The following is a 27,156-nucleotide window of genomic DNA, read 5'->3' as shown; positions in this document are numbered from 1 at the left end:
AGAAGAGGGAGTAATGTACCAAATGTACCAGTGACAGCACAGGTGGTCTCACAGCCCAGCTCCATCTCCCACAAACCTACTGTTGACTTGAGCTCACCTTTACTCACAGTCTCACTCAGGCAACTAAAGAGCATGTGGTTCTGTGGCAGCCGAAAAGGTGGATTGCTCTTCCCCAGTGCTGGCTGCAGAGAGAACAGATGAGTTACTCCTCCCGGGTAAGAGATCCCCCTGTGCTTTTTCTGGTACTTAACCTTGCTGTGTGCACAATGCTAATCAATGCAATCACACAATGCTGTGTGCACATGCTAGGCCCATGGCAGGGATGTCTGGTACTGCTGAACTGCAACTAAACACATGGCAGGGACATTACTGTCACTTTTGAAGGCATGGTGGCAGCACTGGGTGGATTTAAAGCTTGGCCAAATTATGATCCCAGACTAACTCAGAAAATGTTACTACTTCACCTTAAATCAAAATAACTCTTTTTACATCAATCATTATTTAGTCATTATCCACAAGGAATGAAGAGGAAAACTTTTAGAGCACCTTCAGAGTTATGAACAGTAAGTCAGCTAGATGCCCTTTCCCGGGGGTCCTCCAGAACCACAAGGTTTTAAAAGCAAAATATCATTACTAGAAATAACTACAGGATAGCTCTGGATCCAACACCAGCTCACTCTTAGGCTGTTGCAGTCCCAGGTTGGGAATAAGATAACCCAGAGAATGACTAAAACAAGTATGACAATGCCCAAGATATCCCAGCATATCTGTGGCTGCTTGATCAAAATACACTTGACTGAAACAAGCTACTGCTTGAGGATTTACCAGCTTTCAGTAGCTGGGAACAAAACTTCTCAATTTACTACAATCATACTGTCTACTGAATTTCTAGGGCCAGGGGGAGGAAGAGCTATCAAAGTCACTCAAATATCTACAGTTCAGTCCCTTTTCACATACAAACTCAACTGAAGAGTTAAGTCAACTTAAAATTGAATTACAACTGTCTTCAGAACATTTAAGAATGTTGTGATAAACGTTAATTCAGGTCCTATAGTAATGTCCCCAAGTGGAAGGGGCAAACACAGAAGAGCAGTGCTGTGTGAAGGAGCGCTGCTTTTATGCTGGAACTCCTGAACCAAAATGCCCTAAATGATTGAGTCAAAAAAAAGAAAGAGATTTTTTTTTGGCAAGCGCATAAAAAAAGTGTAAGCTGTTCCCCAGACAAAGAAGCCATGTTGCAAGTACAACGTGGACAGGTTTTTAAACCTTTCATGGTTTTCCATTCAGCTGTACAGCTGACAGTTCCCAAATGTCAGTTAATAAGGAGGGCAAAAGAATCATAACACCAGAAAACATTAGTAGAGGAAAGGGCTTCATGGTTGAGGAAACACAAATCAGTTTAGAATTGGGAGTCTGAGGATGAGAGCTGAAAGGAAAACAGATTTTCCTGTGCACTGAACTCTTTATTAATTGAATTCATCCAGTTGCCTAATGAAAATTCTTTCATGACATGTTCACTGATGTGTGCTAAGCTTTCAGACAGTGCTGCTGAATGGTCTCAACCTGCTCCATTTCCAAATTGGTAAAAAATTTAAATCACTTCTCTGTCTTCTCAATATAAACCATTTCGCCCCCCTTCCTAGTTTCTGGATAACCTCAAGAACAAACTAAGTCTTACCTTAGGGCTACTGGCAAGTTTGGAGATGGCACTGCATACTTCTTGAGCCAGGCGATAGTCTTCACATACCTTCTCAGACAGCCCCGCTGTCACCAAGATGTCCAAGTTGCTACCTATGATCTCTGGCTTTCCTCTGTGGAATGGAAGGGATGGAGGTTTTACCCCAGTTGCTGCTGAAAGTTTACAGAAGGCTAACTAAAAGAAATAATCCTTGTGCCTTGTGGAAATCTGTGGCTTGAGTAATAAGGGGAAAAATAAAATCTACCCAATGACTCAAGACATATAGCTATAAGAGCAGCAAGCAATACTGCACAGAAGCCAGTATAATCCACACTCCACTAAAAAATGAGATTCTCCAAAGTTAACAACAGTGGGCACGCTCCCCTGGTAAAGAGATTATTTACTCATCTTTCTTATCAGAAAAGAGCAGAACTTAAAAGGTTCAGACAAAGAAAAATGTTGCAAAAAGTCCAACAACTCACAGAATCTCAAGGACTGGAAAGGATCTCGAAAGATGATCCAGTCCAACCCCTCTGCCAGAGCAGGACCACCTAGAGCAGGTCACACAGGAACTTGTCCAGGTGGGTTCTGAATGTCTCCAGAAAAGGAGACTCAACAACCCACATGGGCAGCCTGTGCCAGTGCTTTGTCACCCTCACAGTGAAGAAATTCCTCCTTGTATTTCTTTGGAACCTCTTGTGTTCCAGTTTATACCCACTGCCCCTTGTCCTATCGTTGGCCATCATTGATAAGAGCCTGGCTCCATTCTCCTGACACTTAACCTTTACATATTTGCAAACATTAATGAAATCATCCCTCAGTCTCCTCCAAGCCTCAGCTCCCTCTGCCTTTCATCATAAGGAAGATGCCCCACTCCTTTCATTATCGTGGTGGCTTTGCACTGAACTCTCTCCAGCACCTCCCTGTCCTTCTTGAACTGAGGGACCCAGAACTGGACACAGTATCCCAGATGCAGTCTCACAAGGGCAGAGTAGAGGGGGAGGAGAACCTCTCTTGACTCACTGCCCAAACACCTTCTGATCCACCCCAGGATGCCACTGGCCTTCTTGGCCATGAGGGCACATTGCTGGCTCATGCTCATCCTGCTGTCCACCAGGACTCCCAGGTCCTTTTCCCCTGCACTACTCTCTAAGAGTTCATTCCCCAGCCTGTACTGGTACATGGGGTTCTTCTTTCCCAGATGCAAGACTCTACACTTGCCCTTGTTGAATTTCATTAGATTTCTCCCCGCCCGACTCTCCAGCCTGTCCAGGTCTCACTGAATGGCAGCACAGCCTTCTGGTGTGTCAGCCACTCCCTCCAGTTTAGTCTCATCAGTAAACTTGCTGACAGTGCCCTCTGTTCCCTCATCAAGATCATTAATGAATATATTGAATAGTACCAGTCCCAGCACTGACCCCTGAGGGACTCCATTAGATACAGGCCTCCAACTAGACCCTGCCCCATTGATCACCACTCTCTGCCTTCTTCCCTTCAACCAGTTAACAATCCACCTCACTACCTGATTATCCAGACCACACTTTCTCAGTACTGGTGACATGTCTCACTTTCTCCCCTACTGTGGGAAACAAAAAACCCAAACCCCATGCCCACACTCCTTTTCTCTACCTGTGAAAAGGAGACCAGGCTGAATCTGAGGAATAAAAAATTAATTGGGTGTAGACGACCAAACCAGAATCTAACTTACTTAAAAAGAGAATCTGAAAAGTTTCTAATAGGCATCTATCTAGAGAACAAAAGCAACATCGTCTTCCTTAGTGGATTTGTGAAGAAGGCAATGCTGTTCTTTTCACACATCACATACCTAGACTCTCCAGGGAATACCCCAGAAACCTACAGTTTTCTTTAAATCCCTCAATTTTAGGGAAGAATCTTAATTTTGAGATGATGTCTACCATTCTGCCACAAGCACATGGGATGAGATGGTAGAAAAACTTTGGAAGGAATATCTAAAACTCCAATTGCAAACTGTCTGTAAGATCCTGAAATGGCTCCAAGTCTAGAGCAAAGAACCTTCTGATCATCATTATGCAAGCCTATTTCGGACTGATGAAGGACTGAAGTAGGAAAAGCAAGAAGAAATCTGCAGGTAAGCTAAATGCCAAAGGGTTGCTGGGCTGGGAAACCGAGGAAATGAAAACCTCACAGTTACACTCTTCTTTTGCCTCCAGAAAGAGAAGTGGATTCACTTCCTCTGTGTGGTACAGGCTCCAGACATCTCTACTCAGCAGCTTCTCACTGCTCTTGTCCAAACACAGGTAAAACTGTAGAGCTGTGACAGCGTAAGCTCTGAGAAGGGACGGACATTCAGAACACAAAGACAGTAAGGTTGTCATATTCAGAGACCATGCTGGTGGGACGCCACACAACTATGTTTGATTCAAGGCTTCGGTACCCCATGAGACTGGGTTGATATTTCTGAAGCTGCAGAACAAACCATTCTGCAGCGGGGATGCCCACAGGTCTTTGATACAAACTGACAACCCGCCCATCCCTCCATGGGCGTAGGCAGGAGGAACCCAGGCCCTGGGCTCACCGTGCCATCATCCCCAGCAGCATCACAGCAGTGCGGCGTTCGAGGGGAGAGCATGAGGACTTCTCCGTGAATTGCTCCCAAAGCAGCTGGATCACAGCAGGCTTTATTTCATCTTTCTGCACAAACTCTGAGAGCTGGAAAAGAAATGCAATGAAACAAGGACGGGGAGGAAGAGGAGGATGGGCTTTTAACCAGCAAATACATTGACTGCAGTGACTACCATTTTAATGTAAACAGTCATCAAAGATCACAAATAACAATTTAAACCCAGGTAAGGCAAGTACTCACTATTTCTTCTAAGCACTGTATGGTTCCCAGTGATGCATCCACCATGATGAGAGAGAGAGAATGCACCAAGCCCTGGGCCTTGGCCCTTGGAAAAGAGGGAAATAAACAAACAAACAAATAAATAGCTAAAGAAAAAGGACCCACCACAATTACTCTCCTATTCAGAGCCCTCTGGACATCAAATAGATAACAGAACTGATCTGCACTGGTAGGAAAAATGGATCAGGGTGTCTTTACAAATGAAGAGGTGAACAATGTAGCTTAGCAGGCCTCAGTTGAGCTTTGAAGCTAGGTGGTTTAGCAGGCCTCATATGGGCTTTGCAGAAACATACAATGTCGGGGAAGCGGCAGAAATTTGCAAAACAATACAATGTGGCAGAGGGGTTTGAAGACCTATTCAACAACAGGGGGTAGGTGAGACAAAACATCGACAAAGTAGATACTTTTGACCTCTAGCGTTCTTGAAGTTAGGTTGAGTCTAACACACATGATTAATAGGTGTATACATATTAACTTCTCCACCCTGGGCAGCATAGATAATGAGACCTACAATGTAAGACTGGAGGGGGGAGTTATGTATTAGAGCGACATGTAATAGGCAGACGGGGAAGTCTGTACTTTTGGAGTACCTCAGCCAATGGGGAAAAGAGGAGGGAAGATAGAATAAAGGGAGGCTGTGCCCTCCAGCCAGTTGAGAGACCTCATGGGGGAATTCCCCAGTGGACTCTCCCTTTATTCGAATAAGGTTTACAGGACAGCTCTGTCTCCATTGTGAACACCAGCCTCCAGCCATGAGATTTTTCCAAAGATCACCCAGCTTAAGTGCCAGTGGGCATGACACAGGCTCAAGTACACTGCCTTGTGCACTGCTGCTCCTCCCAGCATTCAAAGACAAGAGGAACCTACCAGCCTCTTCCCAGTATGCTCTCAACCACAAGTCAAAGTACTATTCCCTAAAGCGTAAGAAACTGCAAATCTCTCTAGGAACAATGAAGTCCAGAGCTCAAAATGCAGAAGAGTCATCTCCAGGCAATACCATCAAGAAGAAATAAGCAGCAGTGAGTGCTTTTTATTGCCCTGATGCTACAAATGAGGGTGAGAAATGGTGCATCTCACCAGGGATCACACTTATCTTAGTGCATGTGTATCCAACAAGATTTACATGTGGGAAAATGCTAAGAAAAAAGAGTAAGTGTCACAGTAGAGAGAAGACACAACTCCCTCCTAAGTGTGGAAGAAACAAGGATGCAAGCAGTACCCAGCTCCCACCCCCAAATCCTCAATAAGGATCGGCAAAGACTCTGTTGACATTCTCTCATCTGCCACCTGCAGGTATTTGTTACAAAAAGATTTAAAATCAGTCTGAATGAAACACAAACAGAAATATGTGTGAAAGCACCCAAACAATAACAAACCTTGTGCAATCTGTAGGATAAAGAGTGTAAACTGAAAAATCAAGGACACAACTGACAGTAAGAAGAACAGTAAATACTAAGGAATGCGTTGTGTACATGAGAAACAGAATGCTACACTCAGATAAGGCCACAGCACATGTGACTCTGCAGGAAAATCCTGAGCTGTGGTAACAGCAGGACAGTTTCAACTTTAGCCCACACTGTACAACATTCCTCATATTATCCCAACAGAAGGCATGACTACAGCCACAAGAAACCCAAAACAGGAGAAACAGACACTGGGCAACAACTTTGTTCACAGAGGATGAAGTATGCAAGACTTTTGAACGCAGGATGACTCCATAAGTCTGACATAACACAACTCCGTATCAGCTGACACCCAAAGGGGTTGAAATAGCTATAAAAAAAACCCCAAATTGTTGCCAATGAAGGATTCTGATGACAGGATGAACATTTGTAACTGAAACCTCTCGTTCCCTATCATGTAGAGAGGGTACCCAGATCAACTGCTGCAGTACTTTATACGAGAATGAAATTTACGAGAACATTAAGCCTCAGTGTCTGGTAACAGTTTAATTCAAAATAACTCTCAGCTTCTCCTTCTGTAGGTCTCACATGCAGCTTCTGCCACATTAATTTTCCTCTTCCTGTCCATACCCTGTTCCAAACGCCTCCCCAAAAGAAGAAATAGGGAAAGGGGGTGTGATGGGGGCAGAGAATTAAGAATGCTTCTGATCAGGAAGGGTCATACCTCTCAGAATCCCTGCTGGGGCTCAGGTAGAGCTGCCTGTAGGCGTTCAGCACGGCCTCCTTAATACCAGGTTCTTTTGACCATATGAGGGGAAGCATCCTTCGGACTCCAAGCAGTGCCTGGGGCACACCAAATTTGGAGACTGTCACAAAGAAATCAATGGCCTCCTGCACCACTGCAGAGGGAACAACAGTTTTGTTAGTGCAGTTCTTTCCTAATCCCCATTGGAGGCCATTAACACAAATCCACAGGCTACTGATCTATCAGCATCTAAGATCACTGCTACTGTCTGCAGAGGGCTCAAATCAGAATGGGGTCACTAGTAGAGAGATGCAGATGTCCTGAAGGAAACGGACATGGGTTAACAACATCAGGGCTAAATCTAATGTGATGCATTTAGCAGAGACAGTTTGAGATGTTTGAGAAAGAACAACATTTTATACTAGGAAATAATGGTTTTGGGAAAAAAAAAAAATCTTGTGGTTACAGCAGACAAAAACAGCTGAATCACAGTCCCAGTGCAGCAATGTAACCACAGGAACTATTTGATGTATAAATGGGGTAAGAAATAATGTATTTGATTCCAGCTTGTCTACTCCTGAAATATACTGCCCATAAGACAAGAAAAAAACATTCATTTGGAAAGCATTCACAAGAGAGACACAGTAACGACTAGAGGGGCTGGTTCAGAGTCTGGCCTCTGATTAAGTGGGAGCTTACAACAGTATAAGCCCCAACTTATAAATCTGAATAGACATCCCCCATCAGACAAGCCCAGACGCTTTCCTTGCCTCCAATCACACTAGAAGAGACATATTTACAACAGATAAAGTAAAACTAAATCTTCCCACACTGTCTCCAAACAGAGACACCGTCTCAAATTGACACAGCTGTCCAGACACTCAACTTGCTTTCTTTATACTACACCATCAGACAACAGGAAGGTGGAAAGTTAGTAAAATCTGTCCAGTCATAAAGAAAACATAAACCAAAACTCAGGTGGTTTTGTGTTAGCTGAGAGGTATCCTCTAAGCTTTGAACTTCAAATGACCTGTAAAGACACTGAAGTCAAGAGCTCACTTTGGTGTGTGCAAACAAGTAACAATATCCAAACCTCAGTATGGAAGCCCACATGCTCATCATGGGTAAGCTATGAGCTCTTGATGCAGATGAAGGCTTAGAAGTGCTTGCATAAAGCCAAGGCACTGCAATGCCCAGCCCCAGCTGTACCCCAGAACCAGCTGTACCACAGAACCATGTGGGTGGTTGGCAAGTGGATGTGCCAGGGAGGATGGAGAGGAGGGAGCTCTGCCCCTCTATGCCCCAGCCCCTTTGGCTGGATTTAGCCCCATGCTGTTTCATGATAGGCACTTAACAAGTCTAAATGGTTACAGTAGTAGTTTCAATATTAAATATGAATAGCTGAATTAACTCAAAGGCCTACTCACCACCACCTTTCACTACAGCCCTAAAGAGGATCAGGCCATAGCACTTGACTGAGATCACTTTCAGCTAAGGAATGGTGAGTTGGATGAGACAAGCTGCTCAGTTCCTCTCATATATCCAGAGCAACACCTGAAGCACTGAGCAGGTAACAGAATCCAGCTTCACTGGCCATGCTTACTTTGGGAGAACTTTGTCTGAGACGATCAGTGTGCATCCTCTCCCACAGGATGAGCTTCCACAAATTGAATCATTTTGGTCAGCTGGGTCTTAAATTTTCAACCTTGATATTTAAAAAACTGATTCCTAAAAAGCCTGTTCATTCCCTAACACAACCCCTTCACAGCACCTATTTAGATGTTGTCTGTTTTCCTGACACCCTGGAAGCACCTCTGACATCTGCTTAGTAACGAGTAGCTCCTCCAACCTTTTCCCCTTCCCCTGGAGTCCCACCACTCCCACAGCTCCTCTCCAGCAAGGCAGAAAAAAACAAGGAGAGAAAGGGCCTCATAGCTATTTCACACACCTGAGACACAGTTTTCGTACATCAACTTGCTGATGAGACTCAGGGCTTCTGTGATCTTCAATGAGAAATTGTAAGCATCTTGCAGGTATTGCACCAACATCTCCTGTTTGACCAGTCCTGTTTGAAGCTGCTCTTCTGGTACAACTTCATCAGTCTTAAGACTACCGTTGATAGCTGGAGGATCCTCACTGTTCTCATCTGGGCATGGCCCTGCACAGCATCAACACTTGTTTGTGAGCAGTATTCAAAGCACAAGAGAAACAGGCACAGTTCAGGGTATTTAAATCTTTCTCTCTCCACTCTATATGGACACCTTCCAATAGCCAGGAGACAAAAATCCAAATTCTGCTGTAAGACTTGACTACAAAGACAACAATTTCAGCGTGCTGTAGAGCAAGTTCCAGTATTACAATATGACATGGCACAGAAACGTCAGCTTAATACAGAGGCTGAGAAAGGCATGGTCCAGTTAGAGTAAACACCATTACAATGCTGAAGTAGTTAATATGAACTTGACAGCTTCCCAAAGATGGATGAGGCCTCAAAAGGGAATCAGGGCAAAGTAGGGAGAAGGCAAACACTAATACTCCCTAGCAAAGGTTTTGCAAGTGTGGAGAGTTGACAAAGTTAAGAATCTTGGACAAGACAGAAATGAGCTCAAGGAGACTGTTTCAGAATAAAGTTTCCTAGCCAAACACCAAGTATGTGAAGTTTTAAAAATATGCCCAAAGGCTCAAGCCCCAGATAAGCAAGACTTCACTCTAACCAGATACTCAGTCAATGTTGCTGAGTGTAAGCATTATGTGCCACCACCTGTTCAGGAAGCAGAACTCCTGACAAACTCAGATTGGACAGGAGGCTGTGAGTAGACAACACTGGCCTCACTCCCCTCAGTAGATATTATTTAAGTTAAAGCATCACAAATGCACTTCTATTGTGAACAAGGAACTGTTCCAAGCAGAAATGAAATAACAGAACCATTGTGATCTAGCCACAATACCAGGCCACTAGATGAGCAAGTGACATAGAAGCAGTGCAGCTCTGTGAGCTGTCACGTACACATAGACTGAGAGGTCAGAAGGAGGGACAGGGTATTCTAGAGGGTTTTGATCGAGCTCTGGCATCAGCTTGGACTTAGAGAAGAGATGGGTGATTTGAAGTAGTTACCTGTGTAAAGTCTCTCCAGAACACTCAGGATTGCTGCCTCTTCGTTCTCCTCCGTGGTGCCACTGAAGGGCTCCTTCCCCTGGAAGCGACACAGGGCCTTCTGTGTAAGGCGAGCTGCGCTCCTGGACAATGACATTGCCCAAGAGAAGAACATGAGCAACCCTTTAGGGCAGAACATAAGAGAATCCATCCAGCTGTGCCTGTAACACCTGGGAAAACAGCTTCTGCCAGCATCTTAAGCTGGATGCCCATGTCAATCTCTTCCTATAGAGTGATGTTAATTAATCAACCCTCTAACCTGGAGCTCAAACCTTTCTTGTACAGAGAACAAGAGCCCAACACATACCTTGGGATAAATACTCCCTCAAACTACAAAGCCTTCTTACTTGTAATCCAGCTTCCTCAGCAGGCCACTGATTTGCTCCAATGTACTCTCCACTGTTTCCTTAACTTCCAGCACCTCCTCTTCGCCTTCCTGCGGTGGTTGAAAGAGCTGCTGTATGGCAGCTTTCACTTCTGGCAGCATTGCTTCCCATTCTTCCTCTGGGGTGATCACGGGAGCTATTGGAAAAAAAAAAACAAGCAGAGGGAATGAAAAATATGGAGACTTAAATGACACCTTAAATAGGGAAAGAAACTCATTTGAAATTTAGGAATTCTTTTCTTTCTTTCCCCTCAGGTAGCCACCATCCTCATTGCTGATCCCATCCAGCATGAAGTAAGAATAGACAAGAACTCTTTGCATAAAGAAAACACCGTGGAAAAACAAAACAAACTCAAACATAATGGCCAAGAGAGAATCATCATTTGATATTTATTGTTTTGTTGGCAGCACCAGGTCCAAGGCTGATCAAGTTTAAATTAGTATCTGACCAAAATTATGCCTCAAACAGTCCTTGACTGGTTGAATATGGAAACATGGGAGAACATTCATAGGTATTTTCAGTTCTTACACTGAAAACAGGATATTTAGCCTAATGGGCTGTTGATCTAGATATGGATATTGAGATGGTCTTTTTATTATACCACTGTATAAAAACCTGTTGTGAGTTTAATCCCAGTTATCTGGCTTCATCGCCTCGCATGAGTAAGATCTGAGACAAAAACTACTAGAGCCTGGGAGCAAATTCAAGATGAGGGAAAATAAACCCCTGCACACCCTGGAAAGTACAAAGAGGAAGAAAGGAAATTACCTGCTGTGGATCTGCTACGGTCTCTCATTTCTTGCAGCTTCTGCACCTCTTTTTTCAGTGGCTCAGCCAAGTCAGTACAGTTTAGCTGAAGACGCCAGGAAGAGAAAAAGCACGTTACTTATCCTCCTTCTTTTCTGAAATTCTAGAATTCTCCTTTCTCTCTCACACTCTGCTTTAAGTTGTCAACCCCCTCAGATAACCCTATTGTATGAAACTGGAATGAATAGTAGACACATCCTAGAATGGGAACCGCTAATCCCTGCCAATCTGAGGCTTGGAAGCCGAGGAGAAGGTGCAACTAAATACAAAGAGCTGCACCTCTGTGTAGAATGTTGTACAAGACTAAGTCTGATCCTAAAGAAAGAAACCTCACAGTGGATTCAAACCAAACTACTGCAGGTTTTTCCGCAATTGAACACATCCCTCCTGGCCTTCAGAATACTTACCAATTACATCAAGCAAGGGGAGAGCCCAAGGAAGGGAGATATAAACCTGGGTAAACCAGAAAGCTCTCCTTTGCAGAGTCAAAGGCTGCCTCCCACAAGACACTGAAAGGCTGCTGCCTTGGCTATAAAACGCTGCAGATATTCAGCCTGCAAACAGACATCCAGCATTTCCACCATAGTAGCCAGAATTACCTTGCAGGAGAAGGGATTGTTGGACAAAAATGCAGACAGGAGCTGGATCGCGTTTTTAACTACCACCACAGATTTGTCCTTGAGACGCCCAACAGCAAGAGACACCACAGACTGAAAATGAGCCAAAGGCAGGACCTAGCACACAAGGAGAACATAGACAAAGTCATCAAGAAGGCCTAGAGATTCAAGTTATTTTGCTGCAGACATATTAACGTAGCAAAAGACACAAATTACAGATTTATAGAAAAGCCTTGGTCTGAAGGAATCTCTGGATAACTTCTGGTCCAACCTTTGTGGAAAGCAAAGACTTAGGTTAGGTTATCCAGGGTCGAGATGAGTTTTAGTACATCTACCAAGGGTGTCTTCCCATGCCAGTGTCCAAAAGGAGCTTGCGTACTGTGCTCTTCCTTCTCGTTTGTCCTGCTAATTAAAAGCAGCATTTCATTTCTGTTCCCCAGTTGCCTCGCCCCTAGGATCTTTGGCCTCTTGGGAAAAAGGAACTCCAAACACTAGAACACATAAGGACAATCCCTTTCTCTGGTAAAATTTCTATTCCCTTAGAAAACGCAAGAGGGGAAGAGATGACCAAGACAAGGCTGTTTCCCCAGCAGAGACTGACCTTGCGCTGGACGATGCGTGTGAAGAGCTGCAGCACACGGCTGCGCACAAAGCTGTTGATGTCACAGACGTGGGCCTGCAGCATGTTCAGGAACTGGTCCCGAGTCCCACGTGCAGCTTCCTCCAGCTGGTCGCCGTTCAGCACCTGCAGCAGCACTTCTGCCATGGCCGTCAGAACGGCATTTCGCATCATGTAACTCTGCAAACAGAAGAGTTGTTGGATGAGGGACAGACAAAGAGACATGACTTAAAAGTCTTTCCTCTTGGCATATCAAGTCCCAAGCTCCAGCCTTAAGTGAATTTCTCCATTACGAGCTTCATATTAACCTTGGGTGAACGCTGCTGTGCCTATAAGACAGAGCAATCCAACTCTGCTATCCAGCTAGGCCCACAGAAGCCAAAAACTGATAGGAGACACACAGCTTTGAAGGGCAGTTTAGGAAAAGGTAACACAATGACAAACTCATTAATTTAACTCATTAATAACAAGGGACAAGAGCTGGGTTCCCAGGCCACTAAGCAGTCTCCCATTCTTTGATATCTGAGTGACAACCGGACATTAGATGTCATGGCCTCTATTTCCTTCGCTTCTTTTAGGTAAGGGCAGAACCTTAGGTAGAACCTCTAGGTAAAGGCCAGTCACTACAAGAAGGACATTGAAGTGCTGGAGTGTGTCCAGAGACAGGCAACAAAGCTGGTGAAGGGTCTGGAGAACGGTCATAAAGGAGAGGCTGAGGGAGCTGGGGATGTTTAGCCTGAAGAGGCTGAGGGGAGACATGATCACTCTCTTCAACTACCTGAAAGAGAGCTGTAGTGAGGTAGGGCTCAGTCTCTTTCTCTCCAGTAATGAATGACAGGACATGAGGAAATGGGTTCAAGTGGTACCAGGGGAGGTTTAGACTGGACACTAGGAAGAACTTTTTCACCAAGGGAAACAGGCTGCCCAGGGAGGCGGAGGAGTCACCATCCCTGGAGATATTTAAAAGCTATGTAGCTGAGGTGCTGAGGGATCGGGTTTAGTTTAGCAACAGGCCTGGCAGTGTGAGGTTAGTGGTTGGACTCCATCACCTTAAAAGCCTTTTCCAACTGCAACAATTCCAAGATTCTAATCTAAAGGGCAGGTTTTGGCTACCTGATTTCTGTGAAAAAGGTTCTATTCATAGACAGAAAAAATAGACAGCAGCACCTCCAGCATTCAACTTCCGTGGCCAGGTAACATTGTGAAAGTGTACCTCCCCGTCCAAGTGGCGCAGGAGAACGCTCATGTTGGACAGCACCAGAGCTGGAATCTGTTCAGACAGTTCAGTTATAAAGGTAGCATAGCCTTTCATTCCAGAAGCATCACGAGTCACATCCTGCGGACATTTCTGACTGATTTCCCTGCATGAAAAGATGAAACGAGGAACAGGGTGCCTCAAGTTGCTAGGCATAGAAGGAGAAGCCTCAAGGTATTTTTCTCACCTTAGCAATTCACCCACGAGGCTTTTCAGACCATATTCTGTAGCCCAGAGGCTCACAGCCTGCGCAAATACAGGAGCCACATGTTCAAAGTGCTGTAGCATCTGCGTGATCTTCAGAGTGGCACCTTTCACAGGCAAGAAGAAAGGAAGGGGTTAGGGAAAGCCACTGGGAACCGCTTCAGGAAGAAGGCAGGAGAGCAGGAACTCACTGAACATGTGATCATAGCGAAGCAGAGCTGCTGCAAGTAGATGTGTCACAGCCTCCCGTGTGGCCCGGTACCTCTGAAGACCGATACTTGAATTCTCCAGGACACGGTAGCAACTTCCTGTCATTAAGCTAAAGCCGCAGAAGAGAGTCAGTCAACCTCACTACCATGACTTGCACCAACAATCATTCTAGCTCACTGCGCTAGTCAAACATTTACCTCAAACCAGAGAGATTCTCCAGCATCCTTAAAAAACTGAGCAAACAACATAAAAAGCCTACATGAGGTCAGGAAGTGGTCCCTAAACACATCACTGCCTCAAGACCGTTTTCTCAGTCTCCCAGCATTCTGTAAGCCGCAGAGGGCCCCAATACCACCTAACTGGAAGATTTAATACCAAAACTTCCCTCCCAGAAAACCACCGTCACTCATCCCAACTCTACATCCATGCCATTGCATACCTGATAAACTCTTCTTCCACCACCAAACCACCCCAAAGCTGACGGAGATCCAGCTGCAGCAGCTGCGTGAGCAGCTGTAAGAGTGGCTCCCTGTCCTCTTCCCACAAGGACCCAGAGGTTTTGGTACGGTTCTTCTTGTTCTGGAAAGATTACACAACAGCTTGACAACAATAAAAAACACCGTCGCTACCCAGTGTTCCTCAAAAAAGAAAATGACTGTTGAATTCTACAGTGTTATGAAACATACAGTAAGATGTATAAGAAGCTTATATACCCACATCAAATGACCACTACTGTCACCTTTGACCACAGAAATGAACTCTTTGAGAAAATTCTGGCACGCTAAGTACCAGCCAGACACTGAAGAGTGGAACAGAAAGACCTAGGCATCTGGTCCCTACTGATGTTTAGGCACATACTGTCCTTTATTTGCTGTTTTCCATGGACACTTTCACTCAAATACCAGTACTCCATATTATGCACTGTTCTTGCTGGCATCACGTTTAAATAGACTCAGCTATAACACCTGGTAGATGCCACAGAGTTCAGCAAGTAAACGTGTTTTCTACTTTATCATCTGTTTTTTCCCCCTAGTCTCCTCACCTACCTTCTCACCAGGACCCACCTCCACTAAATCACTCTTGCAGACTTCCATTTCAAAGGCATCCACAAGGCCAGTCAGCAAGTAGCAGTTCATCTTGAGAGCGTTGAGGTGAGCAGCACGGTCTGCGTGGCTCAGTCCAGAATCACCCAAGATGGCAGGAAGTTCATTGGAATGATGGGATACCACTAAAGAGAGGCAGAAAGCTGTGAGCACTTTTTGCCAGGCACTTCAGCCATCCTTTCTTCTGGAGGCTTAGTGCAGTCATCAGATTACCAAAGATGTGTGCTCACATCTTGCCAGCTGTAACATGGGCTGCCCCCTGCAACCCAAACCTTGGATGTGCTGTCTTATCCTGTTCCCACAGCTCCTCACCAGCTCGTAGAAACACTTACTCGGAGCTGATGCATCCCAAAGATGTATTTTCCAGGGACACGGAGAAGGGGATTTTCTGTTGGCCTGCCCTTACAGCGAACATGCACAGCTCAGCATTGTCCACCAAGATTACAGACCTGTATTACCGGAATGGGCTGAGGGTGCAACCCATCTGGTCAAGTCACATTAGCCTTTATATCATCATTGACCTGCTAAAGGAGAGCAACCTCTATGACTCTTGTCTCAGCCGGAAACAGCAGATACCCACCGCACATCATCAGCTCTAGCGCATCCTCCTTGACAGCAGTCCCCACAGCTTTGAATTGGCTGCAGGGCAAGCACAGTGTGTGAGGGCAGCAAGTGAACTCCCCCGCGGAGAGGCAGGAGCGCCCAGGAGCACCGGCCTCTCCATGACCGCCCCCCTCCCCGCCACGCGCCCCTTTCCCGTCGCATTGCACTCACTGCAGCAAACTGTAGAGGGTGTCGAAGTGCTGTAGCACTGCCAGCGCGCCCCGCGCCCGGAAGGCAGTCCGGAAGGCTGCAGGGAAACACAGGCAGAGACGGGTCGGGATGCAGTCACCGGCATGAACCGGCAGTAGGACACGACCGGTCAGGAACGGTGGGGGGGTGGGTTTACCTGTGAGGGCGGGCTGCAGCTCGCGGATAGACATCACCTCCTGCACGACATAGCGCCCAGGGCCGCTGTTCCGCAGCAGATCGCTGTGGGTGAGCGGCAGGTGGAACTCCCAGTCCATCGCCATGATCCCTCGGCACGATCACAGTCCCGCCACCGCCTCCCCAGCCAGGCCCCGGCGTTCAAATCAGCGCGCGCTCGCCCCGCCCGCTGCCCCGGCCAATCAGCGCCCAGAAGCGATACCGCGCGTCGCCGCTTCGCCCAATCGTCGCCTCCCGTTCCCTCTTCGACCGTTAAAGCGTCGACGTCAGCTCCCGCGTCCTTCCGCTTTCCGGCGGCCCCAGCACTCGGAAGGGGCGGTGCCGGGCAGGGAATAGAGGGGCGGCCCGGCCCGACGGAATCGCTCTTCCTTCCCCCTCCATGCTCCGGCGGCGCGGGGACCGCCCGCGGGGTCACCCGAATGGCGGCGCTGGTGCGGGCTGTGGGACGAGCCCTGCTGGGCCCGGCCGCGCCCCTGCTCCGGGCGGAGCGGGGCATTAGCGGCGGCGAGGCCCGCTGGGGACCCGTGAGGCCCGGCCTCCCCGTGCCCCTGTCCTCGCCCCTGGCGGGGCTTACCCGGCCCATTCGTATCAGGGAGCCCCAGAAGCCGAAGCAGGTGGATCGGTGGACAAAAAAACGGGCGTTGTTCGGGGTCTACGACAACGTGGGAATCCTGGGTAAGACATTCCACGTACCCCACACTGCTCCCCCGCCACTCCTTACTGTGGCCTCAGGGCAGGAGGGAAGGGAGGCTGGAGCAGTACGCCGAGCAGTACCTCCAGCAGGAAGAGGGCGGTGGGCAGAATAGGTAGGCTGCGCTGTGAACTCTTCTGGGGCCTGGATTCATCCTCTCTGCTCTACTCTGCTGTTTTCAGGTGACTTCCAGTTCCACCCAAAGAACCTCATCAGTGGGCCCAAGTGGCTGCGAGGCTGGCGGGGGAACGAGCTGCAGAGGTGTATCCGCAAGAAGCAGTTGGTGGGGGATCGGATGTTTGTGGAGGACCACCACAAACTCAGCAAGAGGATCCGGTACTTGTACAGGCGCTTCAACCGCACTGGGAAGCATCGCTAGAAGCAGCCCTGGGTTTGGCAGATGGAGCGCGGTTTCATGGCGCTGCGGTCAGAATAAAGCCAGCCTTCACACAGTTGGGCTCCCAGTGATTTCTGTGACCTTTGCTATGCATTTCTGGCTCAGCCCCAAGGTCCTGCTGCTGCTCCAGGGCAGTGTCAGCGCCCTGAAGCACTTCTGATGTACTTCTTACAGACATCTCTTCCAGCCTGCAACTCAACATGACTTGGCCTCTATTTTTTGGCCTGGCTTCTAGCATCCTTTTGGTTTCTGTGAGCCTCAGGTTCTCGTGTCCTCTGTTTGACAATTTCCTTATCCTCCAGCTTAGATTTTTCCTCATAGCAAAGTTTCAAGTTAGGGCTAAGAGTGTCTGCCAATACATCTTGCTGCTTGCTCCCTTACCTTCCATTTATCTGTGATTAAGTGTGAATGATCCAAATGTTAGTTGAAATGCACCAAAACCTGTCTTAAGAACAGGATTTGTCTCTTTCAAGCTGATGATGACTTAACCCTGTACTAATGACATTTACTGATGAAGTAGCCTTCTGTTTATAATTCAGTCAGGAATTGCAAATGGTAACTCGGGCACTTAACTGTTTAAAAAAAAACCCCAAACCCAACCCTCTAGCTTACAGTTCTCCATAACTGTTCCTTTAAAGGAGAAATTATGGTGAGTTAAAACCACCAGCATTCCTCTAGTTCAGCATCACAAAGACCACGATATACCTGAGAAGAAAAATCTGTAAGATGAGCAGGTGCCTGCCTGTGTCTTCTCTTACTCTGTCTGAAAAGCACTTGGTTAGAAGCAGCAAGGAATGGAAAGAACTTCCTTTGGGTCTAAGTCTCTGTTCAGGAAGCTTAAGTTTTTGGAGGAGGGTGGCAGACCTATGGGACTCTTGCCAGAAGGTGGTGTGGATTCCCTTCCAACCCTTAAGATTCTGTGATCCAAATGGAGACTGAGCAAGGACCTGGAAGAGAGCAGCTGGGGATTATTACATACATAAGCCAAGGGCATGGTAAATCCTTGACTGAAAAATATGTCAGAAAGCATCAGAGAAAAAACACGCACTTTTTGTCACCTCCTAGGGCCTAAGTACCCACTTGGCAAGTGATCTGTGGACCAGCAGTACCACAAGCTGTCTTCAGTTATTTGCAATGGTTATTGGAACAGTCCTGAAGCTGCAGTGGGAAGGTTGCCAAGCTACAGGAGCTTATTTCACAATTTGTCTCTTTGCAGCTTGCCTGAAGGCACAGCTTTAAAACCTTCTGTTTTGCTGAGGCTGGGGCTATGTTGCTCTTTAACCCTCAATAGTCCCACCTATGAATTACCTGGCCCTGTATTATGTCTTCAGCTCCTCATAGCCATGGTCTTTTGGCTATAACTCGTAACTATCTGTCTCGTGTTATCTACTAACTTATCAGATCAAACACTTCGTTTTGGTTTTTTTTTTATTAACTGCCTGTATCATCTCATGAAAGGAAAAGGCAGTTCAGTGTCAGTTTGCACCAGTCACTTCCCACCGCACTCACCGCATACACTGCAGGGAGAGACTTCTTGTTCCTGTTAGCTCCTGCCTCCCGTTTTGTCCTCAGCTGAAGAATTCTCCCTTCTGATCCGGCATGCTTTGAGAGAGGAAAAAACCCAAATTCGTAGCTGTTCTGGATGCTGCTGTTGGAGCCAAATCTCACTCCTCAGGCTGCTGAGGCTGGAAGGCAGCCGCTTCGGGGACAGCTCCAGGGCCTCTTTTAGGCGGTGCTGTATGGTGGAAGCAGGCCAGCAACGCCATTACCTTAATTGCAGGGACAGCGGCTCAACCAGAGGACTGACGCACTAGGGAGGGGGGTGGTTACGCAGGCGGCCCGCGGCCCCTCACCTGTAACGGCACCAGGGCGGATGGGCTCGAAGGAGAAACCCGGACAAGACAGACAGTCGCGTTCGGGCCCTGTGTGACCCAAGCGGAGGACGGCCTCGGGGCTGGGAGGCCGGCGGGTCCAGAGCCAGGCTGCGAGAGAGGCCCGGTGGCCGCCCAGGCCCACTCGGGGTCGGGGAAGGCCCCTGGCGGGCAGAGGGAGGGAAGGAGGGAGGGAGGCGGCCGGACCCCCGGCGGGCACCCCGCGGCTGGTGAGGCTCTGCGGCCATTGGGCGGCCCCGGGCGGGCGGGGCTTGCCCGGCAGAGAGCCGGCAGCGGGGCGGGTCTCGGGTGGATCGCCGGCTCCACGGGGCGGCTCGCTCCGGCAGGGCCGCGGAGCGCTCATTGGCTGCGGAGAGACACAAAGGCGGGACCGAGTCGCTGCTCTCGGAGAGTTGCCCTTGCGGACACTTCTGATTAGTAGTCCGCTCCAGGGGCGGGGCATCCTCTCCTATAAGTTCGGGGCCCGGGGGGGGTTGTCGGCTGTTTGCGGGGTGTTGTGTTTTGTGTCGTGCCCGGTGGTCTTGGTCCGGCCTGGCGATGTGAGTGGGTGTCTGCCCAGCCGCGGGCGGGCTGCGGCGTGGCGGGGGCTGCAGGGGGAGGAGACGGGCCAGCACCGAGTTCGCGAACTGGCCGCCGGCGGCGGTGGGGCTGAGTGGCGCATTGCAGCAGCCGCAGGCAGGGTTGCCCGCGCCCTCCGCCTGCCTCCCTGCCCTGGGCGGTCCCGCTCCCCGGGGCCCCGCTGAGCGCACGGGCGGGCATGGGTGCGCGGGGCCTGCCCTAGGGGCGATACGCGGGGTCCCGGGCCGCCGCGCCCCCTCCCAGCCGGCGCCGAAGTGGGTAGCGGCCGTCGCGGGAGGACGCGGCACCGGGCACGGCAACACCCGCATGCCTTCTGTCTCGGGGCTGGCCCTGCTCGCTGCCCTCCTGAGCCTGCCCTTGCACTGGGCACTCTCTGAGCTCTCCTGCTCCAGGGAATCCAGAGAGAGTTGGGGACGTCGGGGCTGCCGCCGGCACTGCCGCAGCCTAGAGACACTGGGATTCAGTTGGATTTGGGGGAGTGTGTGTGTGGCGGATCCTCTTTCTTGAGTGACTAACTGCTTTCTCTTTGTCCCTGGATGTGTCTCCTTAGGTCTGACCCAGCTCAGCAACCTGCTCCCGGGGCTCCCGAAGGGGCAGCCCCCGGCGGGGGTCCCCCCGAGCCCCCTCCCAATCTGACCAGTAACCGCCGGCTGGAGCAGACCCAGGCCCAAGTGCAGGAGGTTAGTAGCTCTGCCAGCGCTGCTGGCTTCTGGTAGGCTGCCTGGCCTCTTCTACTGCTCTTCAGCAGCAGTGTTCTTGACAGGCGGCTGTTGCTGAGGAGGTGGATACTGTTATCATGCCAATGCCAGATATGCATAGCTAATCAAATTCTGATGGCAGACCTATGACAAGATTGGAGAAGAGATTGCTTTGTGTTTAAAAGCTGCTTAACTCCAAATATGACTTCTAAGGAGCAGGCCAGTTAGATTTTTGTTACCTTATATTGTGCAAGTATTATGAAAATAAAGCTGTGTAGCATCCAGGACAGCTCTTGATCTCTCTCTGCTGTTTCAAGGGAACAGTCTGCGTGCAAACTTGGTGTGTGATGAACAGGGAGCCTTGCCTGACTTTCCAGGGTCGGTGTCTATAGCGTGGCTGCTGACGTGCAGTAATGCCTTTATGCCTCAGTGGGGCAGCAACATGTAGCTCAAGTTATTTTTGTAGTTAAGGAGTTAGCGGAAAGATTGGTCTCAAGAGGAAGGTGATTTAGGCTTCCTGGATTTGAGAGCTTTTAAAAACAGGTGAGAATGGGGGCCAAGGACGTGGTTTAGGTGTATTTGAACTGATACTTAAACAGAGGGTCTAGGATTTGTTTCTCTACTTCAATGTAGGCAATGGCTTTGTAGGCTGTTTCTTATCCTGACCTTTTTTACCTTTGTTTAGGGCTTTCATTTGTTTAGTATCTCAGTGTTAGTTATTGGCCAAGTTACTTCTCTCACTTTTCCAACTCTCTTTACCAATGCAACTGCTGCCACTATTCTTCCTCCTACAGGTGGTTGATATAATGTGTGTAAATGTAGACAAGGTGCTGGAACGAGACCAGAAGCTGTCAGAGCTAGATGATCGGGCAGATGCTCTTCAGGCTGGTGCCTCGCAATTTGAAAGCAGCGCAGCAAAACTCAAAAGGAAGTACTGGTGGAAGAACTGCAAGGTGAGTCTTCTAGTGCCATTGTCTCCTTCATCAGAGGAGTTGGGTCACCCTTCTCTTGCAGGGCTTTGAGAAGGTAGCTGGGTAATGGTTTTGGATGCTTAGGTTTCCTTCAGTGTGGAGAGATTTTTGAGGCCTGGTCTGGCGTATATTCTCTGTCAGGGAAAATGTGAATTTGTCAATCAGTTCTGAGTATTGTTCTTTGATAATATCTCTCTCCAGATGATGATCATGATGGGAGTGATTGGTGCCATTGTGGTGGCAGTGATTGCAAGTAAGTACTGAAAAGCCTAGGATCAAAGGTAAAGAAACACCAACTCCAGATAACTTGAAAGTCTTTCTTTTTGATTTGAGCTCTAAAGTGTCTTGGTTGCATAAACGTTAACGTCAGTCTTTGGGAAAGGGAGATGGTGCTGTAACTCCCACACTCATTGCAGAAATGGTATGCTTTACATATATAACAGAAGGAGCTGGGGATGGCCATCACTATAGAAATGGGAAATTTTGTCTTCCAGGTCAGCTAAATCTGTAAGTATGAGGAGCACTTACCCTGGAGTAAGGGGGGTTGGCAAATCCTTTCTCTGGTGGGGAATTTGGAAGTCTCTGGGGGGACCTTTGGTGTGTAACTTGCCCTCTTGTTCTTTCCTTTTTTTCTCTTATTGCTTTGTTTCCAGTCTACTTTTTTACTTGAATATGGCTCCTTCAGTCTGCAACCTACTGTCCCCCTCACCTTGCCTGTCTCCTTGCCTCTGAATCTTTCCTTTCCTTCCCTTCCACCTAGCTTCATTGATTTCTTTATTGCTTTTAGTTTGTCTCCTGCACAGGACTCTTAAGCACTCTACTGAACATGGTTACACTCTTCAACAGCTGCTGCAGCTTTAGCAAGGGTCATCTGAGCTGAGGAAAGGGAAGCAGAGGAAGAATGGGTAGCTATTGCTCCCGTTCTTCTGCAATAAAATTTTGTGGTTTATTTTTGGGTGTGATCTTGTCAAACAGTGCCTGTGTGGACTCTAGCTAAATAAGAATGCCTTAATGCAGTGCCTTTAGCGATGAAGGACTTCAGCATGTGAGGTTCTTTAGTGCTCTGCCTAAAGAGTGGCAACGTGACTTAAGCTTTTCAGTGAGCTTCTGAAATAAAGGCTAAAGTTTGTTGTTCAGTGACTGTGTGAGCCATCTGAGCTAGGCGTAGCAATCTAGATTTCTCTAGTATGGAGAGAAGAACAGTTAAGGAAATGATTTATTCTGTCTGTCCTTACTTTCAGATGGCTTGCTATCTGAACACAGACATTTCAGTTATTATAAAGGAGAGTCTACATGATTACCTCAATCAAGTGCAACAGACTAAACCCAGTTAAGTGGAAGGAGTTTTGTTGCTACCTAAAAGGCATGTGTGGGAGTAAAATCTCTTGCAAGAAAGAACAAAAGAACAACAGTAAGGAGTCTGTTGGAATGTCCATTGGTCCTTTCATCTATGCAGACACAAGCCAGGACTCTTTGGCTTGCTGTTACCTTGTAGCTTTCTGGAAGACTTTGGGGTAGTGGTAGAATGGTAAGTGGTGTATTTTGTGTTAATGAGTTGAATGTCAATGGAAGTCCACTATGTAGCAGATGGAGGTGAGGAGACTGGAGGTATTTCAGATGAGACTGAGCCACATAGCTTCCCAATCAACAATACCTGTTCTGTTTCTGCTACCACAAAGCCCTAACTTTCATCAGGAGTTAGGAAATACTTGGAATGGTTAGCTAGGGAAGCAAATGAAAATACTACTTTGAACGTAAGTATTGCAAAGTGATGTCAGATGTCCCAGTTTAGCCACGTAGATCTCTGGAGATCTTGCCTATCAAAGTCCTCCTAGTTGCTATGGGCTGTCTTGACTTTAGATCAAGGTGGTCTCTGCTGGAAGTAAACTTGCAGTGTGGAATTCTGCAGTTTACTGTAAGTAATCTGTTTGTTCTCCTCCAAAAATTATGAGCTGTGAATTGTGTGAATGTGTTGTCAAACCTGGAGTTAAATGAGCTGCCCTATTCCTCAGTTTCTGCAAGGTCTTCTAAGGGCTGCTCATCTTGTATTTTTTTACAGGCTGAGCTGTAGCCTGTATTCTAAACTGGAAAGAGGACACTGCTTCAATTTAGGAAGCTCTGCCTTGGTTCTAAAATACACTGGAATTTGTCTAGACTTAATGATGTGAAGAGGCAGGGGAGAGCATCATTGGAATTCCCAGGTGGGAACTAAGTATGAAAGATGCAAGGAGCAGATGCTTTTTGTTTCATTGGGTGTGCTGGGAAAGTCCCTTTTCCCCCACAGAGCCTCTGGCGAGGGGCTAAGTTTTGCATGCTCACTTTCATGCCCCAGCATTTCATCTCCCCGCAATTCCATTCCCCTCCACTTTGGGTGAGGGCAGAGATGAAGATCTGGAGTGAAGCAGCCCTCATCCCCTGAACGCTTCCCTAACTCCCTGTGGAACTGAGATGTGTTGGATGGTCAGAAGTGCATCTACTGAAGAGGAGCCAGGGCCTGCTTGTACTACTTACTGCTATCATTTTAGGGGGCTGGGCATACAAGCTTAAGGCCTCTAGACCAGCAATTTTCTTGCAGTCTTCTAAACAAACCTTTGGTGCCCCATTCTTCCTGCTCCTCTGGGAGCTAAGGTCCCCCTAGGCTGTCTTTTCTGTTTCTTTCTCTTAAATGTTGTATGTTGCCTCTCCTGCTCCCTTTTGTGTCTCTGCATGGGCAAAAGAAGTCACCAGGGGACTCTGCTGTCCACAGCATTACAACCACTTGTGCATGTACAGTTTATTTCCTTCTATAAACATAAGTGTAATCTCCTCTGGCATGTTATGGTAATCAGCTCGTGTACTTTAAATGGTCTAAGAAACACAATTCACCACCTTACTGAGTCTGTCTTGTCTGTCAGTGGGTGGGGAGGGATTGGGACACCAGATTGGTTTTGGAACATCTCTCTCTCTTTGTCACTTCCATACTATACACACACCTGAAGTTCCGGCCCACGAAGGAGTGACTGTTTTTTCATTGCAATGATAGTTGTTCCACTTGTACTGGACAGACTCCATGGTAAGTCTGTAATAAGATGTATGAACCAGCAGCTCTGGGGAGGGAAGAGACTGCTGAAGCCAGCTCTTCCACTGCTGCGTAATATGTGGTAAGGTGGTTGCCTGAACGGGAGAGTGTGCTGTTGGTAGCTGTAGTTCCTTAGGCTGTTACCTTTTGGGTTTCAATAACCTATATTCAGATCCTTAAACCCAGAAAACAATTCTCCATTTGTGTTGAGACATATGTTCAAGATCCAAATAAAGGCTTCCAAGAGTAGGATGCTGCACACAGCATGTCTTGGAGCGTGGCTGGAATAATGGTAAGTATCTCCTTGTTTTGTTTCACTGTACACTTGAAACTCATTAAAAAGAAATGACAAAGCTTTGTCCAGTGTAGACTTATTTTAAATTGAGGTACTTGTGTCCTTATCTGCTCCTGCTGTTACAAACTTACGTTTGTATAAAACAGTGCTCCCCGTGGCTTGTGGTTCCTTTACAATCAATCTTTGTCCAGTCTTAAACTTGTCACCAAAATCATATTGGAACAATGTATGGCCAATGGTGGATTTGAAACAGTGCAGCTAGGCTAACTCAAAGTTCCTGGGAAAGGAGGTTGTCTGGACTGGCTGGTGGATCAAAGCAGTATGTACAGTCTAAACTTCAGCACTGATCAGGCCTGCACAACCTGAATGAACTAGTCAGGCTACAATTCCTGCCAAGTTGTGTCTTCCTCTTACCTCTCATCTTTCTTCATGTAGAGGGACAGGCAAAACTTCTTTGTAGAACAGATGTGTTTCTAAACTGACTACAGTCTCTTAAGTCCTTAGCCAGACCTATAGACTTGAGTTCTGGCTTGCCAAAACTGGCTAGTTGCTCTGGAGCACAAAGCTGGGGCTGACCGTACTGCTGAGAGTTGCCTCAGGATTGTGCCCAACTCATGAGTCACAATGTGTGTGTTTGCAAATAGTTGCACGCTCTCCTGGCAACTTGCCTTCTGAGGTGCCATGCTTTAAAGCATTACCCTCTGCTGCTCCTGCAGAGTCTGTTATCCTGGGCAAAACATGGTTTTAAATGCACGCTACAAGCAAGGCTGAGGCTTTGGCAGAGTAGTTCTTGATATATCTAATTGGAAAATCAAGCTCTGCCTTCAAACATGCAGCTTCCATATTACCTGCTTTATCCTGACACCTTCAGATTTGGCAGGGGAAAAGCCTCAACTACAGTGGTCTTGAATGGGTATGAACCTTCGTGTTCCTAGATGCACTAGGCCTTACTCTGGACTTTCCTGAGGCTTCACTATTTAGAGTAGGCTGTATGCTCTCATCAGTGGAAGGAGGTTGCTTTTTTTTGTATCGAATGAAGAGTAAGGGGCAATAATGGGCAAGTGCAGAGGTTTTATGTTTGTTCTGACCTCTAAGCAAATAATTACTTTCTGTGGTGTAACAGATAAGTATCTGGGTTTTACAAAATAGGCAACTCAGCTGTGTCTATTAGATACATGAGTTCAGTTCAGTGTTTCTGCCAGATTACTACAAACCTCCCTGTTGGAAGAAGTAATAGAGTCCCTTCACAAAGCTTTCCCTGTTTACAGGTGGAAATAAAGTTGCATTTCAGCCTCCATACTTGTGATGATCTTTGACCTATTTTTGCCAGAGATAATTATTCAGAACACCTTTATTTGCTCCCCAGGTTTCCTATTGGAAATGAGCAGCCCCATAACATCCTTTACTTGGGTGCACAGACCCACTAAATGATTCTTGCAGAGCCCAAAATGGCTCTCTTTATGTTCTCTTCTGCCAGTCTTCTTTTTTTTTTTTTTTAAAACCCTTGTACTATTCTTAAACAAATTTGACATCATCTGGAGATACTTAGCTTTTAGTTATTTGCCTCTAAGTATGTACTTGGAAGCTGTAGGCGCTTACCTCCCTTGTGCTCACAAGACCCCTTTAAGTACCACACATTGATAAGTATAAAGGTCTGCAAGACTGATGATAGCTGTCTGTCTGGTATGTTCCTGATCTGTAGTTCCCTTGGTCTTTTCACCAGCAGTGCTGCTGCCCTGTTCATTTCTTGATGTAATACATTTCCATCTCTTAGATTTTATTGAACCTGTCCCAAGAGCCTGGTAATCCATTCCTCAAATTCTTTCTGGATTCGACCACATTCTGAGCAGACAAAACTTGCACCTATCTGTCCAGTTTCTCTAAGCATTCCAGCAAGCAGAGTTTAGTTCTCTATGTATTGCTTTTTTTCTGAAGCAGTGATTTTTCTCTTTTCTAGCTTTTTTAGATACATTGTATTTCCATGCACTTCCTCTATGACCTTATTTCTTGCTGGGGGGAGATGTTTGTTATATCTTTCAAATCAGGGTATGCCTGTCTGTGGTTCTATACTTGTGTTTCCTGCCTTCTCAACCATCCTGTACTTAGTTTTACTCCTTGGCAGGGGATGGCTCATTTGTTGTTCTTCCAATTCTTTCCATTCCTGTAGGCCCCCTACACTCCAAAGTTCCTTAGAATTTCCTTAGACATTCTCAGATACTCCAAATTCATCTGATCTCACAGAGGCCTTGAACTTCAGTGTTCCTACGCTTCCCAGACTATTCTTTTTCTCTGCTAGCACGTGACCTACAAATACTCTTACAAATCAACTTGCAATTGTCTGCCACCACTGTGGTCCCACAGATACTTGGGCCTTTATGCCCTCTCTCAGTGAGTTGTTCCAAATACTCAAAGAACTTGGCTCTCATTCCTTGTATTTCAACAGCACCAAATGCTCCAACAAACCTTCTGCTGTTGTTTTTAAGGTCTTAAACACTCATCCCTTTTCTTCATCTGCAATTTCCC

At 47.1% G+C, this 27,156-nt stretch overlaps 3 protein-coding genes and 1 non-coding gene across 7 annotated transcripts in view; 2 read left to right on the top strand and 2 right to left on the bottom strand.

Moving 5' to 3' along the window:
• The window catches only part of NCAPD2 (non-SMC condensin I complex subunit D2), a 31,754-nt gene extending 12,465 nt beyond the window's left edge, over positions 1-19,289 (bottom strand). The window contains exons 1-21 of one of the 4 annotated variants that reach the window (XM_062005821.1): positions 18,910-19,289; positions 18,650-18,742; positions 16,015-18,087; positions 15,840-15,915; positions 15,646-15,704; positions 15,027-15,190; positions 14,402-14,541; positions 13,944-14,071; positions 13,736-13,859; positions 13,507-13,654; positions 12,276-12,473; positions 11,657-11,791; positions 11,019-11,103; positions 10,212-10,386; positions 9,826-9,947; positions 8,659-8,868; positions 6,690-6,864; positions 4,524-4,608; positions 4,236-4,369; positions 1,679-1,811; positions 98-182 (exon numbers count right to left, since the gene is read on the bottom strand). In XM_062005821.1, the coding sequence (XP_061861805.1) occupies positions 98-182; positions 1,679-1,811; positions 4,236-4,369; positions 4,524-4,608; positions 6,690-6,864; positions 8,659-8,868; positions 9,826-9,947; positions 10,212-10,386; positions 11,019-11,103; positions 11,657-11,791; positions 12,276-12,473; positions 13,507-13,654; positions 13,736-13,859; positions 13,944-14,071; positions 14,402-14,541; positions 15,027-15,190; positions 15,646-15,704; positions 15,840-15,915; positions 16,015-16,138 (2,500 nt within the window). In that variant the 5' untranslated portion in view covers positions 16,139-18,087; positions 18,650-18,742; positions 18,910-19,289. Of the gene's footprint in view, positions 1-97; positions 183-1,678; positions 1,812-4,235; positions 4,370-4,523; positions 4,609-6,689; positions 6,865-8,658; positions 8,869-9,825; positions 9,948-10,211; positions 10,387-11,018; positions 11,104-11,656; positions 11,792-12,275; positions 12,474-13,506; positions 13,655-13,735; positions 13,860-13,943; positions 14,072-14,401; positions 14,542-15,026; positions 15,191-15,645; positions 15,705-15,839; positions 15,916-16,014; positions 18,088-18,649 lie in introns of all 4 variants that reach the window. The other 3 variants (XM_062005810.1, XM_062005801.1, XM_062005815.1) reach the window with 3 other exon arrangements.
• Positions 15,265-15,586, bottom strand: LOC133624746 (small nucleolar RNA U85). The gene has a single exon (XR_009818095.1). It is a non-coding gene; the product is annotated as a small nucleolar RNA U85 (small nucleolar RNA).
• Positions 16,341-17,195, top strand: MRPL51 (mitochondrial ribosomal protein L51). The gene is made up of 2 exons (XM_062005831.1): positions 16,341-16,727; positions 16,926-17,195. Exons 1-2 carry the CDS (start codon positions 16,472-16,474, stop codon positions 17,120-17,122), a joined length of 453 nt encoding a protein of 150 aa, XP_061861815.1. The 5' UTR covers positions 16,341-16,471; the 3' UTR covers positions 17,123-17,195.
• Positions 19,290-19,491: 202 nt separating the features above from the next.
• VAMP1 (vesicle associated membrane protein 1) lies at positions 19,492-24,651 on the top strand. The gene is made up of 5 exons (XM_061988761.1): positions 19,492-19,571; positions 20,162-20,291; positions 21,104-21,262; positions 21,482-21,533; positions 22,068-24,651. Coding segments are annotated over exons 1-5 (417 nt in total). The 5' UTR covers positions 19,492-19,569; the 3' UTR covers positions 22,142-24,651.
• The last annotated feature ends 2,505 nt before the right edge of the window (positions 24,652-27,156 follow it).

The sequence above is a fragment of the Colius striatus genome, chromosome 1 (assembly GCF_028858725.1).
Source record: "Colius striatus isolate bColStr4 chromosome 1, bColStr4.1.hap1, whole genome shotgun sequence".
In the NCBI taxonomy this organism is placed as follows: Eukaryota; Metazoa; Chordata; class Aves; order Coliiformes; family Coliidae; genus Colius; species Colius striatus.
The sequence above is the reverse complement of the archived record's forward strand: the minus strand, read 5'-3'. Positions and strand labels throughout refer to the sequence as shown.